This window comes from Benincasa hispida, unplaced genomic scaffold (assembly GCF_009727055.1).
Source record: "Benincasa hispida cultivar B227 unplaced genomic scaffold, ASM972705v1 Contig740, whole genome shotgun sequence".
Lineage (NCBI taxonomy): Eukaryota > Viridiplantae > Streptophyta > Magnoliopsida > Cucurbitales > Cucurbitaceae > Benincasa > Benincasa hispida.
In genome coordinates this window covers 59,844-76,388 of record NW_024065085.1, presented here as the reverse complement: position 1 = coordinate 76,388, position 16,545 = coordinate 59,844, and the positions used below count along the sequence as shown (strand labels likewise).

Here is a 16,545-nt window from a genome sequence, read left to right as displayed (position 1 = left end):
ATATTTAAATTTATATATTATTTTGATTTTCAAATTGCAAATTTTTAATATGCAAAATTTAAATATCTCTTAATTTTTCATTTTAGATTTTGCAATATACATGTTTATATATTATTTTAAATTTAAAATTATTATTTTTAGTACATTCGAAACTTATTAGAATTTTGTAATATAAAAAATTTGTTTACTAAGACATTAATTAGGTTCACTTTGATATTTTACAACCACAACATTTACATAATAATATAATCGGATCATATTTGAGTTAACATCATTTAAGACAAATGAAATGAGTAAGAAATAATATTCCAGATTAGCAACATATGAATGATAGAAATAATTATATGATAGTTATTAATTTTGCATCGAGACTTGTGTATATTTGATAATGTAAATGTTTTATAATTTAACATATTTTTTATATTACATAATTAAATTATATTTAAACTGTAAAATAAGATAAAATGTTAGGAAAAATACGAGAAACAATAAATGATTGCCATAAGAGTTCGTGATGGTCACCAAAGTTGCCTTCCTATTCTCATATAGTCCCCTCTACTTATTACCTAGCAAAACAATAATAATAATTTATTTTTTTTACAAATGTCAAAATTTCTTGTTAAACTGATGGGCTACACAAAAATAGGAGACATATAGTCTCCTTCATTTATTACATGGTAAAATAATAATAATTTAAAATTTTTAAATAAGAAATCGATAGATGAAACTTAGGCTTATAAGTTTAATTTTAAATTAAAATCAAAATAGTATTAGATAGAGCCTAAACAAGTCAACAAATAAATAATAAAAGAAAGTAAACAGAAAAAATTAATTAAATGTAGAAGTAGAACTCAACTGGTAGCATGTTCAATTTGTGTGTGTATATATATGATGGATATCATGTGGATTCTTCTCATAATTATTGTCTCTCTCTTAATTTCTTTTCCTATCTGTTCTCGTAGTCTCGTGGCCAACACAGCGTACCAACTTGAGCGTAGCTCAATTGGCATAGTGTTCGTGTTATCGATTTCGAAGTTAGAAATTCGATTCTCCCATCTCACACTTTAATTACAATACCTTTACAAAAGGAAAAAAAATTGAGAGTGCTATTTATAATAATTTCAATATAGTAAGAGATATCGTTGAGATATTTCAATTCTTATACATTAGCTATCATTTCAATTTCATTTGCCATTTTTAGAATATGTCAAGGAATTGGAATAGATTATGGAGATTGAACACTCCGAATAAAATCTAAATCTTTATTTGGAAAGTTTTCCATAATTTCATTCCAACAAGGAAAATCTCTTAAAAGAAGGTTTCCATGTTGTACCTGTTTGTTCAAGGTTTCCATATTGTACTTGTTTGTTCGATTTGTTCCAACTCACCATGATCAATTGACCATATCTTGTTCTCTTGTTCTAGAGTTATTCAAATTTGGAGTCGAATTCGGAAAAAGAAGTTTCCTCTGACAAATTATTCTTGTTTTGTGGATCGATGGGTGGATCTCAATAATAATTGTGCGCTTGAGGAGCTTGATTTAATTGTGATTTATTGTTGGACTCTCTATTTTGATAAAAATAAAATCATTCATGGATTGATTGTAACTAATGTTGAGTTTACTAGCCAACGGATTATAAGATATAAAGAAGAAGTACACTGTTTCAAAGTCAGATTGCGCAAATTCTGTTGATGATCGAAGAATCTTGTTGCCACAAAAATGGAGTCCTTCGAATATTGGATTTTTGAAATAAAATGTGGATGCAACATGGTCTCTGATCCATCCATCGATTGGTCGTAGTGCTATTTCGAGAGATTGGGAAGGTAATTTGAATATGATTGCCCTAAATCATCAACTTGTCTCTTATGATGCTCCCTTAGTCAAGCTTTTAGCTATCTTGAGTGGTCTCCATTTGGCTAGAAGAGCGGGAGTAAATTGTCTTGTGATTGAATCCGATTATTTGGAAGCCATCAACTTGATCAATAGGATCTCATCCTCTGCGAGGTGAATTGCGACTTGAGGATTTCTAGAATATCTCTCTGTCTTTTAAGGTGATATCTTTTGTTTTTATGTAGAACTTATGTAAGTGTCAACTCTATAAGGTGTTTGGTTTAATTCATTCTTTTTAGTGATGATGACCTTTGATTGATTGTCATTGTGGCGTAGTAAAATATCTCTTAGAACAAATTTTATCTTAAATTTAATTCCAACTAATTTATTGTTGACTTTTGAAAAGATTTTATTATCTATTAACATTTTCACTATAAAATTTTGGAGATTCGAGCATCATTTTTATCACATGCTTAACAAATTTTAATAAAGAAATTAAGTTTGAGAGATAAAATTTAAAATTTGTTGGAAATATAAAAATTAAAAATAGACATCAAAAGTACATTGATCAAGATCAAACTCCACACGTGGATCAAAATAGTATTTTTACCTAAAAAATGACTAATAATATATTTCATCTCTATTTTTAAATAGGAAATATCCCTATCGTTAAAGAAAAAAAAAAAAAAAAGAAGATAAATCCAAAAGTGTTATTTACGATGTCTTTTTATTATTATTATTATTATTTTAATTCGAAAGTGAACTTATTATTATTAGTTTGCAGCGCGGGAAAATCCACAAATCGGATTCGCGCCAAAGAAACCCTAAAACTCGGAGGTATCACTTTCCCCATCGAGCTCAATCCGGTCTTTCCTTTGGGTCCAATTCTCTCTTACATTGCAAAGCTCCTATGCTTGAAATCCCAATTCAGTGAACTGTTCCTCGAGAGATGGAGATAGATGGGCTATGTGTTATCTGCGCTGGTATTGGAATCGTCGAAGAGGATGACTACGGCAATCGGATCGGTTACTCCAAAAGCGAGTACTGTTTAGGTACGCCAATTGATATCTCTAATTTGTTCTATCTCTGTTTGAAGAAATTTCGAAGGGATGAAGCTCTAGTTTCCCCAAATTGAAAAATTACGCGGCCGATTGTTGATTTATGTTGTTGTTATTTATTATTCAGATAATTTGAAGGATTTGCTAAGGTTCTTGAGGCGAGATGACCCGCAGACTCGCGATGTTTTTAAGCAAGTTTGTAAATGGAACATTGTGGGTAAAGATCTGATACCCATTATTGAATACTGTCAAGATGATCGTAATGCTGTCTTAAATGCAGGTAGTGATTTTGTTTTTAAGTGATTGTATTGCTAACTATTTGGCGGAAAAGTCTCATTTCTTTTGGTTTTCTTTAATCCTTCAGTGAAGATTTTGGTGTTCCTCACGATGCCTATTGAACCCACGTCAAGTGACATTGCACAACAGATCGAGTATTTATGGGGCTTGAAGTCTTTAATTACATGTAGTAATGTTGTTGCCATAATTGTTTCACTTTTGGAGAGTCCACTGGAAAATCTGGATTGGTGAGTGGGACTCTAAGTGATCTGTGTTTAATCTCATCTTGTTTGTTATTATGCCTTTATATCCAGCAGTGGCTATCAGAAGCTTGGTGAATTTCAACCATAACTTTTATCGTTTCTTTTGATTGTTCATGTTGACCATCATATCTCTTTGATTGAGTTGTGATTTGTCTTCTACAAACAGTGGAACATTCTCAGAAGATGACTGGAAATTGGTGCAGCTGGTTATAACACTCTTCCGAAATGTTTTGGCTATTCAAGAAATCTCGTTGCAGCAAAAGGCTGATGGATCTGCTTGTCAGTTAATATTGCTGAGAGACAAATTTCTGGAAGTTTTATTCCGGGAGAATGTTATGGACATAATATTAGTGATGACGCAACACATTGATGGTTCTTGCAGCCATCTTTGTCAAGACAAATTAGTCTTTTTGGAAATATTTTATTACATATTTATGGGCCAGGAGCCGGAGTTAATCGCGAAAGTGCCTCAAAACAGCAGTGAGGTTAATTTACTTTTCTTCATCTCTTCTTATCCAAAATAATAATAATAGCAATAATAACAACAAAATGCAAAATGAAAAGAAAAAGGAAAAATATCATGTTCACGACAAGAAATTGCAGCGAGCTAGTCAAGAAAGTAAAACTAGACTTTGCTGTAAGATAAAGCTACCTTTTACCTGTATGCTAATATATCAATCAAGCTACATTGGCTTAATTATTATGGTTTTCATGTAAAAAGTGAAATATAGGTAATAACCAACATTTTAACATTTATGGTTTATACATCATCTTTCACCCTGTTGGTTAATACCCATATTCTGTTGTTCTAACTAGAATTTTGGATACATCTCAGGAAAATGTAGAAACGGTATCTTCTGTCAATAGTCTGAAGTCTATGATGGAGGAAGATAGAAGAAAGTTCTCTAGATTACACAATTTGAACCGCCATTCTCAATTTAGTGGAACTTTTACTCGGCATGCCTTGGTACAAAGTGTTCTGCTAATGCTCGTCAGTTGTCAAAACTTTTTATCTTAGGCCCTGACTAATTATGGAGTTTTTTTCCTGGCAGGATGGTTCAAAGTTAGTACTCAAAGGAAAACCATCTTTGACTTCTTGTACCAGCCTTAAACCACCTAAAGTTTGTCGAGGTCCTGTTAAAAAAATTGCATGGGACCATGGGCGTTTAACTTCGAAAAACAACAAACTTCTTCAGTTACTTCATGATTTTATCAACCAGTTTCTTTCAGGCGGCTACAATGGTTTGTCTCAAAAATTTCTATTGTCACTTTCTTCTTTAAGTGGTCTTGTTGACATACGTTTCACCAAGATGCAGAATCCTAATTACTCCAATGGTTTTCAGCTCTGATGCAGTTGGTGCATGAAGATATTGAAAAGGAACATCATTCCATCCAGAAAAACGATGTGGTTGTTTTTTTTCAGGTCGCACAGTTTGCTATTTCTTTTCAGTATCACAAGTTCTCAACTTCAAAGGTGAGAATCACATTTAAAATATTCGCAATCGCATCTTTAATTGTCTTGGGTGCCTATGGATTGCATACGTTCAATTAATTTCATATTCCTTGGTTTACATTCTCAGTGTTACGTTTCAAAATTGTCGTAAATGATCAATTTTGTCATTGGCGGATAACAGCTAGATGTATCATTCTTTGTTTGTATTTTCCATTCATAGAGAAAAGGTCACTTGTGAAGTATCACAGCCTTAGCACTATTATCAATTTTGATTTTTTTTAATAACGCTGCACTCAACATGTTTTTGTGAAAATTTTAATAATTCTATGTAGTTCTTTCTTCCTAATCCTGCTTGAGCTATTCATCTTAGGGGTTGGAGATTGTAACTACATTTCAACTTAATTTATCTTGGACGAACTTCTCAGTATCATTTTTTCTTCTTGGGTACAGATAATTGAAGCTGATACTGTTGAGGCTCAAATGGAACATGCTGATTCCACATTTTTCCAAGGTAACATGTGTGGCCCAATAGCAGCAACAATGAACGAGGCAATGTTTCAGCTAGTTGTTACAAAATGGCGTTATGCATTTGAAGGCTTAAAGGAAACTAATGACTTTAAGTTTCTGTCTGCAGCTGGCTCTCTGATGAAAAATATGGTGATTGCTTCCTTGTCACTATTCTATAAATTTATTTGTCTGTTTCACTAATTGTGAACAGTTAAGAAGTTAAGCTTACCAGTTTGGTCTATTTGTGATCCTATCTTTGTTTCTAATATTTTCCTGCTCATGCATACACGTAATGGTAAATGCTGTAAAAAAAGAGACATATATGTAGACAGTTTTCATCCCCACTTAATTTGAAAATTGGCATTGTTTCTTGACCCTTTAACATTTGGCCTTAATATATTGATTCGACCAATGCTAGTTACTAGAATGTGTTGGGATTACGGATAGGCATCGACATTGTAGGCAGCCGTGTCTTAGAAATATTTGAAAACATGGCACCCAAGAGTTTACATTTGAATAGTTTAAATATTCTAAAGGAAGGTGAAATTTTATAAGTTTGCACCCCAAAAAATAAAAAATATTCCTGAAATGTTACATTAGGGATCGTAAAAATTACGATTGGGCTGTGCTAAAGTCTCAGAAATTTTCTGAGCTAGAGGTTATAGTCGTTTAAGATTTCTTTTAAAAGAAAATATTACTTGCTTGCATTTGGAAGATCTGGCTACCTTTAAAAATATATTTATAATGATATAGTACATTAATTTTTATCTGATTTTCAAATTGAAGAATACTATGTTTTGGAATCAGGATGTCATGTCACATCAGCATAATGAAGAGTTATCCTTGTACAGATTTGCATGCTAGATTTGGTGCTAAAATTATTGCCAGAAGATTCAAAGGAACCTCAAACAGCTCGTATTCTACTTTACAAATTATTTTATGATCAGACAGATCAAGGGATGACTCAATTCCTCTTAAATTTGCTCAAATCATTCAACACTCACAAACAAGCCAAAAGGTATTTTCCTTGACATGGATCCAAGATGTTTTCAGTTCTATGCATATGTGATTGCATTCTTACATTCTTTTCAGTTTTGAGTCATGTTGAAAGGAATTTGCTTACTGCAAATGCAAAATGTCTCTGGGAAGTCCAATGTCTGATCTCAACTATAGACAGGGCAATTAGCTTTATATTTAATTTATCTTCAAAGCGTTTCCATGGAAGGATATTGGATGAATCCTTTGGTCTCTGAAAGATTTCTGTTTCTATTTGGTTGTAAATATTTCTATGTTCTTGAAGTTGTAGTTTTTCCTTTATTTTATATTCACTCCCTTTAGAAGTTTGTATCTCCGGAACATTTATTCTTTTTCTATCATATCAATAAGTTGTTTCTTATTTTTTTTAAATATATAAATATCTAATGGAAAGGAGCAGAAAAAGAACCATAAAACTTTTTTAATCTATAGGATTTGGGACTGATTGAAATGGTATTGTTATTATAGTTTCTTGGGGTACATTATATATATAATATATGGTGTCCCCATGTGGCACCTCAGCTGCTCCTTGACCTAGGTAAGCCATCTATAACACCCTCGAGTTGGACTGGTTTCGCCCTCCCATGGGCTCATCAGGGGAGCGGGAATAGCTCCTGACCAGTGTGGTGCCAAGGCAATGCACCCATCCATCAAGATCCCTTAGGAATAGGCACACGCCTGTTGTATGTACTCCACTTGTTCGCTATTCCCGCTCCCCTGATGAGCCCATGGGAGGGCAAAACCAGTCCAACTCGAGGGTGTTATAGATGGCTCATCTTGGTCAGGGAGCAGTCAAGGTGCCACACGGGTCGCCATGTGCGCAAGAACTCCGACCCCGTGACAGTGTGAAAGGAGCAGAAAAGGAACCATAAACTTTTTTGATCAATAGGATTTGGGACTGATTGAAATTGTGAAATGTGCATGATGATTGAAATGGTATTGATATTATAGTTTCTTGGGGTACATTATATATATATATATATATATATAGAGGGAGGGAGGGAGGTGTTCATATGTGTGGATTGGTAACGGTTTCTGAACATGGAAGAAAAGCTACGATTTTATGGCTAAATGCAATGAAAGAGATTATATGGAATTTATGGTTTGGAAAGTAACCTCAGATTATTCGTGATAGAAGCAGATTTTATGAAGTTTTTATATAGCCAAATTTTAGTTTGTCTCTGAGTATTCACTTCTCATCATTTTGTTATTACACTTGCTTTGTGATTAATTTAAATTTGGTGCAATCCTAATAAAAGGGAGGGTTAAAGATATTAGTCGGACGTGTTTTCTATTTCTTATTTAGGAGAAAGATATATTAATTATTGACTAGTGAGTTCTCCCGGTCAGTGATCTTGCAGATTTAGTTGAGATGATCTACAAAGTGGTAGAACTTATGGAGAACCTCCAAGCACGTGGAACACTTCGGGTAATACTCTATAATTCTTAAATTGCTGGTTTGGTTTGGTTTCTTTTACAGTATTTGAAACCTGTTTTCACTGTTTTGGCTTTCCTCCTGGTATCAGCAAGGACAGATCTTCTCTGATGTTCTGTTATTTAAATTAGTCTCATCTCAATGAAAAGGCATCCTGCTCTTTTCTCACAAGGCATACTGCCAATGCATGTACATGTTTGAGTAGTCAGTCATATGCATATTTTGGGTAATTATTGTTGTTCAAAAATGATTTCTATTATGCCATTGAGCAGGCGTTCTTCAATTCAAGCATTAAGTTATGGGAATTTGGTATTCACTCGCACGATTTTTGGTGATACAAATTGCGAATAGAGTAGGTTTAATAGTATAAAAAGAAAGCTTACTGTATTATTGGTGAGACTATCTTCTTGTGGTTTTAACAGTCTTTTATTGTATAATATCAAATACTGTGTTTGTTATGGCATAGGCACTTTGTTCTTTTTATTAAATATTGATAGCCAAAACTCTGATGGCTTAAGCACTTCGTTCACAAAATTAATTGGCCTCTCTTCCCTAGCGTTGTTGTCTTTTTATCTACTTTCTCAAATTCCTAGACATGAAAATTATTTATTTGTGCTCTTTCTTAAAGAAATTCTTGTATTAAGGTTTCCAAAAAATCAAGGAGGGGAAGAAAGGCAAAGTCAGCAAATAATAAGGACAACAAACAGTCAGAAGATCAGGGAGCTGAGAATAAGACTGCCATAACCCATAATGAGCAACCGATGGATGTCGATGTTGGTGAAAATGGTAACTTAAAAACGAGTCCTGATGGTGAAGAAGAGATTTCTATTACTGGTAAGGCCGACGAAACGGAACTGCTAGACTTAAACACGGGAAGTTTTGAAGGCAGTCTGTCACAGAGAGACAACAAAAAATTGAATGATGGTTATAGCACAGCCGACTCTTCTAGTGATGAACAGCAAAATAGAATTGTGGAGGTTGATCTTAAAGTATCAAGTCTAGTATCTACTTTTGCCAACAACAACATTATTCAGAAAATATGCTGGTTGCTTAAGTTTTACAAGAGCAATGCTGCTAATACAAACCATTACATAATATGCATTTTACGGAGGATCACTGAGGATTTGGAGCTTTCTCCAATGCTGTACCAGGTTAACATTTGATTTATTGCTTTTGTCTAACCACTATTTAAAAGATTTCATGCATACGAACCTAATCTTTTTATTATTTTGCAGTTATCTGTCCTTCCCACATTTTATGACATTCTATCCAAACAGAAGTCAAGTCCATGCAAGGAACATGCAACTATAGTTGATTTCCTGACAAGTCTGGTGAGAAAGATGCTAAGGAAGATAAAGAATCAGCCACTTCTTTTTGTTGAAATTCTGTTTTGGAAGACCCGAAAAGAATGCCATTACATTGACGCTGAGTACTTAGTGCATGAGCTTGGCTGTTGGAAGAAAGAAAGTAGGGAGGAAAATTTTACCGGTGGTGATGAAAATGGCTCATTGACGGGCAAGCATTGGACTCCCAGAAGCATAGCGGATGCACTTGGTGAAGATGAAGCTGATGTTGTGATCACTAACGAGTTTGGATTTCATAGGTAAGACTTGGATCTGAATGAAAATATTCTATCCATTTAATTTTTAACGATCTTTCTTTGGAATAAAAGTGATGATAAGTTGACTAATGTAGAATCCCGATACCATGAGTATAAAGATTGAAAATTGTGATATTTTCAGTTTACTAGTTTTCACAAGTTTTCAATGATAGAAGATTTTTACTGAATGGTAATACTGCAAAAGAATTCTGTGATAGCAAATGTCTTATTGGAAGCTTGTTTCTTTACTAAAAAAGTTCTGTGATAGAAAAGATCACCTTTTCATGCTTGACAGTGAAGCAAAGTCTGACGAAGTCAAGAGAGGCCTTGATTCTACCACCTTGGATGATGAGATAGACGGGAAAGAACACAATGAAAAGTACGTTAAATTTACAACTACTAGCTTTTCATTTTTATTATTTTTTAAAAATTATTATTATTATTATTTTGAAATTTGCTTCTCCTAAGCTATCTGGTGATTTATTGCAGTGAGCTGTCTACGGATGATAAATCCAAAAGGCTTCCTAAAAGAAAGAGACTTGTTCTTGATGCTGCACTGGAGACTAAAATTAAAGATCTTTACGAGAAGTATGCATTGATTTCACTTGTTCTCTTATTGTGCAGTGTTATTTAATACCTTTCCCTTTGATATTTATTGACCAGTGACCCTGGCAATTATTTGCACGTTGCACAGTTGTTTTGGATTATCCCACTGCAAAAACTACTGTACCGTTTCATGCTCATGGAAGTGAATTATTATTCTAAACATTATTTTTTTTAAACGTGTCAGATTCAAGGAGGACAGGAACTGTAGCAAACTTATTGCCGAGAATCTTGATAATGATGTCAAAGTTTCGCCTGCCCAGGTTTCCAATAAGCTTAGACAGATGGGTTTGAAAGTTTCTCAAAGAAAGAAGAGGCAGTATGCTGATGAAGCCTTTTTTGCTATTTCTGAAAACCTTGAAGGAGGAAGCAATAGGGAAGAAAGAAATAGTCTAATCAACTCAAATGTTTTCGGGAAAACTTCATTGAATCAACCTTCGTACGTATTTGACCTTCCTTTGATAGCATGATTGAATGTGCCCATGTCTGTACAATGTTAGACTTTAGGTCCTATATGTCACGATTGGTCGTTTTTCCTTAATATTATTTTCTCATGGCACAGGCTCACTAGAAAAAGAGTTCATGCTTTTGATAAAGAACATGAAGAGAAGATTAGAGCTTTATATGAGCAGTAAGTTCTTGATTGGATTGTTTGCTCTTGCTAAAATTGTAGTCCAATGTTTTTTAGTTTTTCATGTATCCATAACAAATGTGCTCGTTCTAACAGGTTTAAAGACCATAGGAGATGTAGTTCTATGATTGCAAATGCGCTGGATGCTGATAAAAAATTCACTCCTGCCCAAGTTTCCCGAAAGCTCAAGCAGTTGGGTTTATATATTTCTCATAAGAGAAGGTTAAGTGATGGAGATCACAATGATTCTGTTATTGATGAGGAATCTGAAAGTGATGATGAAACATTGCTCTCATTAATAAATAGGTGAGTATACATGCTTTCTTTGACCATCTACTGTCCAGATGTTCTCATATTTTGAGTGACAATCCAATGTTGGTTGTAATCTGTCCTTAGTTGGGAGTCAAAAAGTTTCAACTACTTTAAATAAACTTCTAATAGACTGTTAGAGAGAAATTCAGGCATCATTTCACAATACAGTGCCATCACCATCTTCTAAGTGTATTCTCTTTCTCTCTCATCATTTCTTTTTTTATTTTGTCCCCTCTATTTTGGTTTTCATTATTATGGTATCCTAGCCATAACATTATCTTGGATGTCAACTCATTTTTTAAGCTAATATGCGATATTACTAGTAAAACTGAAATTATCAACTCATGTGATTCTTCTCTAATGTACTCCTTTCAATTTATCTATTGCAATTTTTGAGTACAGGAAAAAAGGGAAACATCTTCCAAAGTCAATTGAAACGCTCAGTTCCATTTCAACACGGAGCATATTAATTGATGAAGAATCTGAAGGTGTAGCTGTTGGAAGGTCCATGCAAATGTAAGATTTTATCCACAATAATTATTTTGCAATCCAACAGTCTACATCAAACAGTATTTTCCTGTATCTAGCAACCATTTAGTCATTATCACCATTACCAGATCATTAAGAGTCTAAGCATGCCGAGTTTGTATATTTTGTGTATCCTTGTGCTGTTTTTGTGTATCCTCCTTTTTTTATCAGGTCTCCAAGGAAAAGACCTTGTAAATCCTTTCACTCCGTTTATATCATTAAGTAATATGAACTGCTAACTCAAACTTTATCTATTTCCAGAGAGAATAGCAACCGAGCCACGAGCTTGGAACCTATGGGGGTTGATGAAGCACCTTCAGATGATGTTGACTTGGATGACTTTACAGAAAGTCAAGGTAAGGATGCTGAAGCTAGCGTCAGTATGGATGATTTGATGCAAAAGGCCATGGAAGATGAGTTTGTAGATTCAGATGATGAAGTGGCTCCCAGTGCGTATCGTGCAAGTGCCATAACTAGAAGAAAGTTTAGGATTGTTGATTTTGAGGATGAAGAATCAGACGGGAATGGCCAGGTTTGTTCTCTCTCTCTCTCTCTCTCTTTGTATTTGTTTTACTTCGAGGGCAATTATATATCATATACTTATCCCCTAATCCTTCCAGATATCTATTTTTACCCTTGAATGTGATTAGACTTGTTTCATAAAATTGGACCTTAGACATTGATACAAGTTGCAAGACTTTCTTCGTTTAAATTAATGAGTACCAAGGAATGTTTACCTTGCTCACGCTCATCAAATTTGTGATATACAACTCCACTAATTTAATTAGTTGCCTCTTCACATATGGTTTTAACTGATTCTTCCGACTCTCATTTCTACTGACATTAACTTCTTTTGCCTACAAAGCTTTGGATTTCAAAGTTTTCAATTAAGCAGCTTTGCTTAGAATTTATCACAAATAAGACTTATATGTATAGATGTCACGACAAAGATGATTCTTTGACTTTAAACAGTTGCTCAAGTCTGGTTCGATTCAAAATTACAAGTTGATGACTTCAGGCTTAATGGCTTGACATGACAGGATATCGACATTGCTTTGCTACAACCATCTAACAAAGAGTAGTTGACGATAACGCTGGAGTGGAGGAAGCTGCCATCTAACAGAAATGTTCTCTTCTGAAGCATTCTTTAGGTAATAATCAAATTGTGTTGAGCACAACCGATAGTTGGAGATCATATTGTACAGCTTGCTTTGTGTACATTATCATTATACTTCTTGTATAGAGCAGGCAATGCTTGGATAATGGTAGGGATTAGAATGGGAAGTTATTGCTTTGCTGGGATGTTGTGCATTTTCTTTACTTTTTGTTGCTTCACTTGTCAGAGTCGAAACAATAGCCATAGGCTAATGCTTATGCATTAGGTTGTAAATATTATGATTAGTTAATGAATTTATTCCTACATTTTTGTTTTTAAAAAACTTTATTTCAACCAACTTATTTTTTTCTTTTTAAAAAAATACTTTCAAAATCTTAGCAAATTACTGCAAATATAATAATAGTACCATTCCATTTGATGAATATTGATTTGTTTTCTTAAGCAAATTTGTAAAAACTCAAAAATGTCTTTAAAGTAAGTATATTATAAAAGAAAGATGAATGTCGATAAATGTGATTATAAGTAGGAAAAAGAATATCAAATGTCTTTAGGGTAAGTAGATGATTGTTACCTGACAAATACTTTTGTTTTTCTCAAGGCAATCAAAATAGAATGTGGCCTAACAGCTTAACAAAGTCCTTGTCCAAATTTAGATCTTAGGTCTTCTTTTAACTTCAGAGTACTATCGAGAACAAATGATGGAAATATTTCATGCTAATACCATTCCCATCAGATCTAGTGGCAATATAAACATAAATCAATAGTCTCAATCTCATTAATATTTATTCTATTCTCTCAAAACAAAATTTTGCCTCTTGCCTAATAAACCTTTTGAATTGTATATACAAAAGAAATCCAAAGAAGTGGAATGGAAGGTTCGAAAAAGATCTAAAAATTTCCTTTCTCAAAATATGAACAATTTCATCAATTATCTAACTCGGACTTTGAATACATTGAGAACTTATTCTTGTAACTCATTTTTCTTGTTCTTTAACTAATAGAATTTGAGTTTGGATCACTCTTACAAAAGTATTTAGTGATAGTAATTAATGAAGGCTTAATTCCTTAAAAGAAATATATACTCACTCATACATACACATTTATGATTATATACAAACAACTAAGGAGTAGAAACAGAGAACAAACTTCCATTAAAACAAAGGAAACTACAAGAAGGGCAATACGAGGAAAGAAGAAAAAACTCCCTCCAAAGGAATTGAACAAACTAAGAACCAAACATAAATCTCCTCCAATTTATTCCCCATCACCTTGAACACTTCTATTTCCTTCTACATTAATATCTTGCCAAAGATTTGATTCTCACTTTACTTGAAAGAAAAATTTATATTATCTATGACTCCATCAACAAAGAGCTAAAAAAAGTAAATTTCAGCCGCATAACAAGTACTTGCAAGCATATAAGTCAATAGCAGTAACAGCAAGTAAAGTGCTTGCAATGAAGTAGATGAAAACTTTCTTCCAACCAATTCTAAACTCCTCAAACATGAGCATCTTCTCATGGAAACTCAATTCAAATCCATCATCACTAAACTTCTCCCCATCCTCCATTGATAGACCAACACCATGTTGCTCTTTTGCTGCCAAAATTTGTTGGCTAATTTCAGTTAATTTCTTACGGATCATGTCATGGTGATACTGAATTTTATATAACTCAATGACAACATCAAGGAAAAGAAAAAAATAGACAAAGGTACACAAAAGACTTAAAGCCAAAATGACCCACCAATGGTTGCACTTGAAAGAAGGAATTCGAGAGATGCCAAAGAAGAACAAGCGTTCAAACATGAGGTAACCAGTAACCAAGCTTTGGACTTTGGCTTCATATTGATGAACCCTACATTCTTGCTTTTCAAAGTAAGTAGCTTTGACCTCCTCATAATTCTTCTTCAAAGATTCAAGTGCCATCACAAGAAACTGATTTGGGTATCCAACAAGATGTATAAGAAAAGGAATTTGGTAGCAGAAATTAGAGAGAAGAGAGTACTCTAAAATTGAATATGCAGATATCCATGGACATGGAGAAATCATGCGTATTTATAACCACGTTCAAACAGGAAGGATCATAAGACTAGAATTTTCTATGATTTTTTTTTTTTTTTTTTTAAAAGGCCAAACAAGTTGATTTAAAATAAAAACCATAAAAATCTGCTACGTAGTTTTTTTCTTTTTCTTTTTTTAAAAAATTTCCCTGCTATGTTAGAAGAATGCGTTGACATTTCTACTATGTTGATATGTTATGGTTAAAATATCATTCAACTTTGTTAAATTTTAGTTTATATATTTTCAATAAATTATAAATATAATCTTTGCTATTTATTATTTACTAATTTTTTTCAAACATTTTATAATTTGTTATCATTGTTACGATTACTATAAATTTTGAAAACATATTCATATATTGCATTTTTTTTACATGAAAATTATTATTATTTAATTATCGTTACAAATTAACTTCGAGTTACTAAGTTTAATATTTATTGAAATTAAAGGGACAAAAATTGGACATTTGAAAGTATTGTGACCAAAATAATAATTTATGTTATGGGAGATTTTGGATCAAATGGCAAACACGTAAAGGAACAAGTAGAGCAATATGTTTCTGAAATTTATGTTCTAAGATATATTTAAAAATAACCAATAATATTTGATTAGATATCAAATATATTTATCAGTATATTTCATATATTTTTTAGAATGTTTCCAAATTAACAATGAAATATATAACATCCACAAGTGAACAAACAATGGAATATTTCACATAATATAAAAAATCAACAAGAAAAACAAAATAGTGATTTATGTCAAGAATTAAATCAATCTCTAATTTATATACTGTGATATATTTAATATATTTGTTAGAATATTTTTAAATACCTAACGAAATGTTATGAGTTATATTCTAGATAATCATGAATCCAAAAAAAAAAAAAAAATACTTGAAACCAACGAAAATAGAAAACAAAATTTCATTAAATGCATTTTTTTCTCTCAAATTAAATTAAATAAAGAGAAAAATCTCAACAAATAAATAGATTTTCTCTCCCCATTTGAAAATGTTAAAAAATTATATTAAATGTATTTTTTCTCTCCATCATTAAAAAAAGCTTCGTAAATAGGAAAAAATATATAAAAATCGAAAATAAAAATAATAAAAAGAGTAAATTTATCCAAAAATAATACTATTTTTTTATAAAAAAAATTAAATTTAAAGATATTTTTGAAATATATGATCTAAAGAGAGTATTTAAAAATATGGAAGAAAAACCACACAAATGTTGGGCGTTAGGGCATGCAATGCGAGTGGAACGATGACATTATATAACAAAACATTATCGAGCAAATAATAAAATAATATATTTGAGTTTGAAAATTCGAAACCATCGTTTTCTCCCTTGTTTACAGAAAGCGTATGCAAGCAAGATTTGTCATTAAAGAATGTTCCATTAAAGACTTTTTTTTTCTTTTAAGAAATTTAAATAAACTTGTTTTTGTCTATTTTATTTATTTTATTATATCATTATTTTTTAATTGCTCTAATCTTCTAACTTTTCCTTTTAACATCAAAACTTGGATCGTTGACTATAAAAGCCTTTGTCGCCAGGATCACAACTAACAACCAATCATTCATGCAAAGTTCCTAAATGAATTACATAACTTCGGGGCAGGTTATATGGAAAGTGGCACCAATGATATTTGACTTAGTTCTTATTTTATTTATTTATTATTATTATATTATTATTATTATTATTTTTTTTTTTTGAGAATAAAAAATCAAAATACAACAAACCCACATATTGCTTTTTTTTTTTTTTTTTTTTTTTTCCTCTTAATGTTAGCATAGGTTGAAATTACTTAAACGACTCAATTTAGGTCTC

The 16,545-nt window shown here is 32.4% G+C and overlaps 1 protein-coding gene across 1 annotated transcript; it reads left to right on the top strand.

Annotated features, from left to right (window-relative positions):
• Positions 1 to 2,622: 2,622 nt before the first annotated feature.
• LOC120070004 (protein timeless homolog) lies at positions 2,623 to 12,954 on the top strand. The gene is made up of 20 exons (XM_039021852.1): positions 2,623 to 2,883; positions 3,017 to 3,169; positions 3,254 to 3,413; positions 3,595 to 3,913; positions 4,264 to 4,395; positions 4,481 to 4,670; positions 4,772 to 4,902; positions 5,332 to 5,538; positions 6,240 to 6,406; positions 7,774 to 7,852; positions 8,503 to 9,009; positions 9,094 to 9,461; positions 9,754 to 9,837; positions 9,948 to 10,046; positions 10,249 to 10,500; positions 10,624 to 10,692; positions 10,789 to 10,998; positions 11,407 to 11,520; positions 11,794 to 12,064; positions 12,573 to 12,954. The coding sequence occupies exons 1-20, from the start codon at positions 2,781 to 2,783 to the stop codon at positions 12,612 to 12,614; spliced, it is 3,657 nt and encodes a 1,218-aa protein (XP_038877780.1). The 5' UTR covers positions 2,623 to 2,780; the 3' UTR covers positions 12,615 to 12,954.
• Positions 12,955 to 16,545: the final 3,591 nt, after the last annotated feature.

Coding starts and splice junctions, on each gene's coding strand:
- LOC120070004 (XM_039021852.1), top strand. CDS start 2,781: ATGGAGATAGATGGGCTATGTGTTATCTGCGCTGGTATTGGAATCGTC. Junction 4,396..4,480: donor CTTTTACTCGGCATGCCTTG/GTACAAAGTGTT, acceptor TTTTCCTGGCAG/GATGGTTCAAAGTTAGTACT. Junction 4,903..5,331: donor ACAAGTTCTCAACTTCAAAG/GTGAGAATCACA, acceptor TCTTGGGTACAG/ATAATTGAAGCTGATACTGT.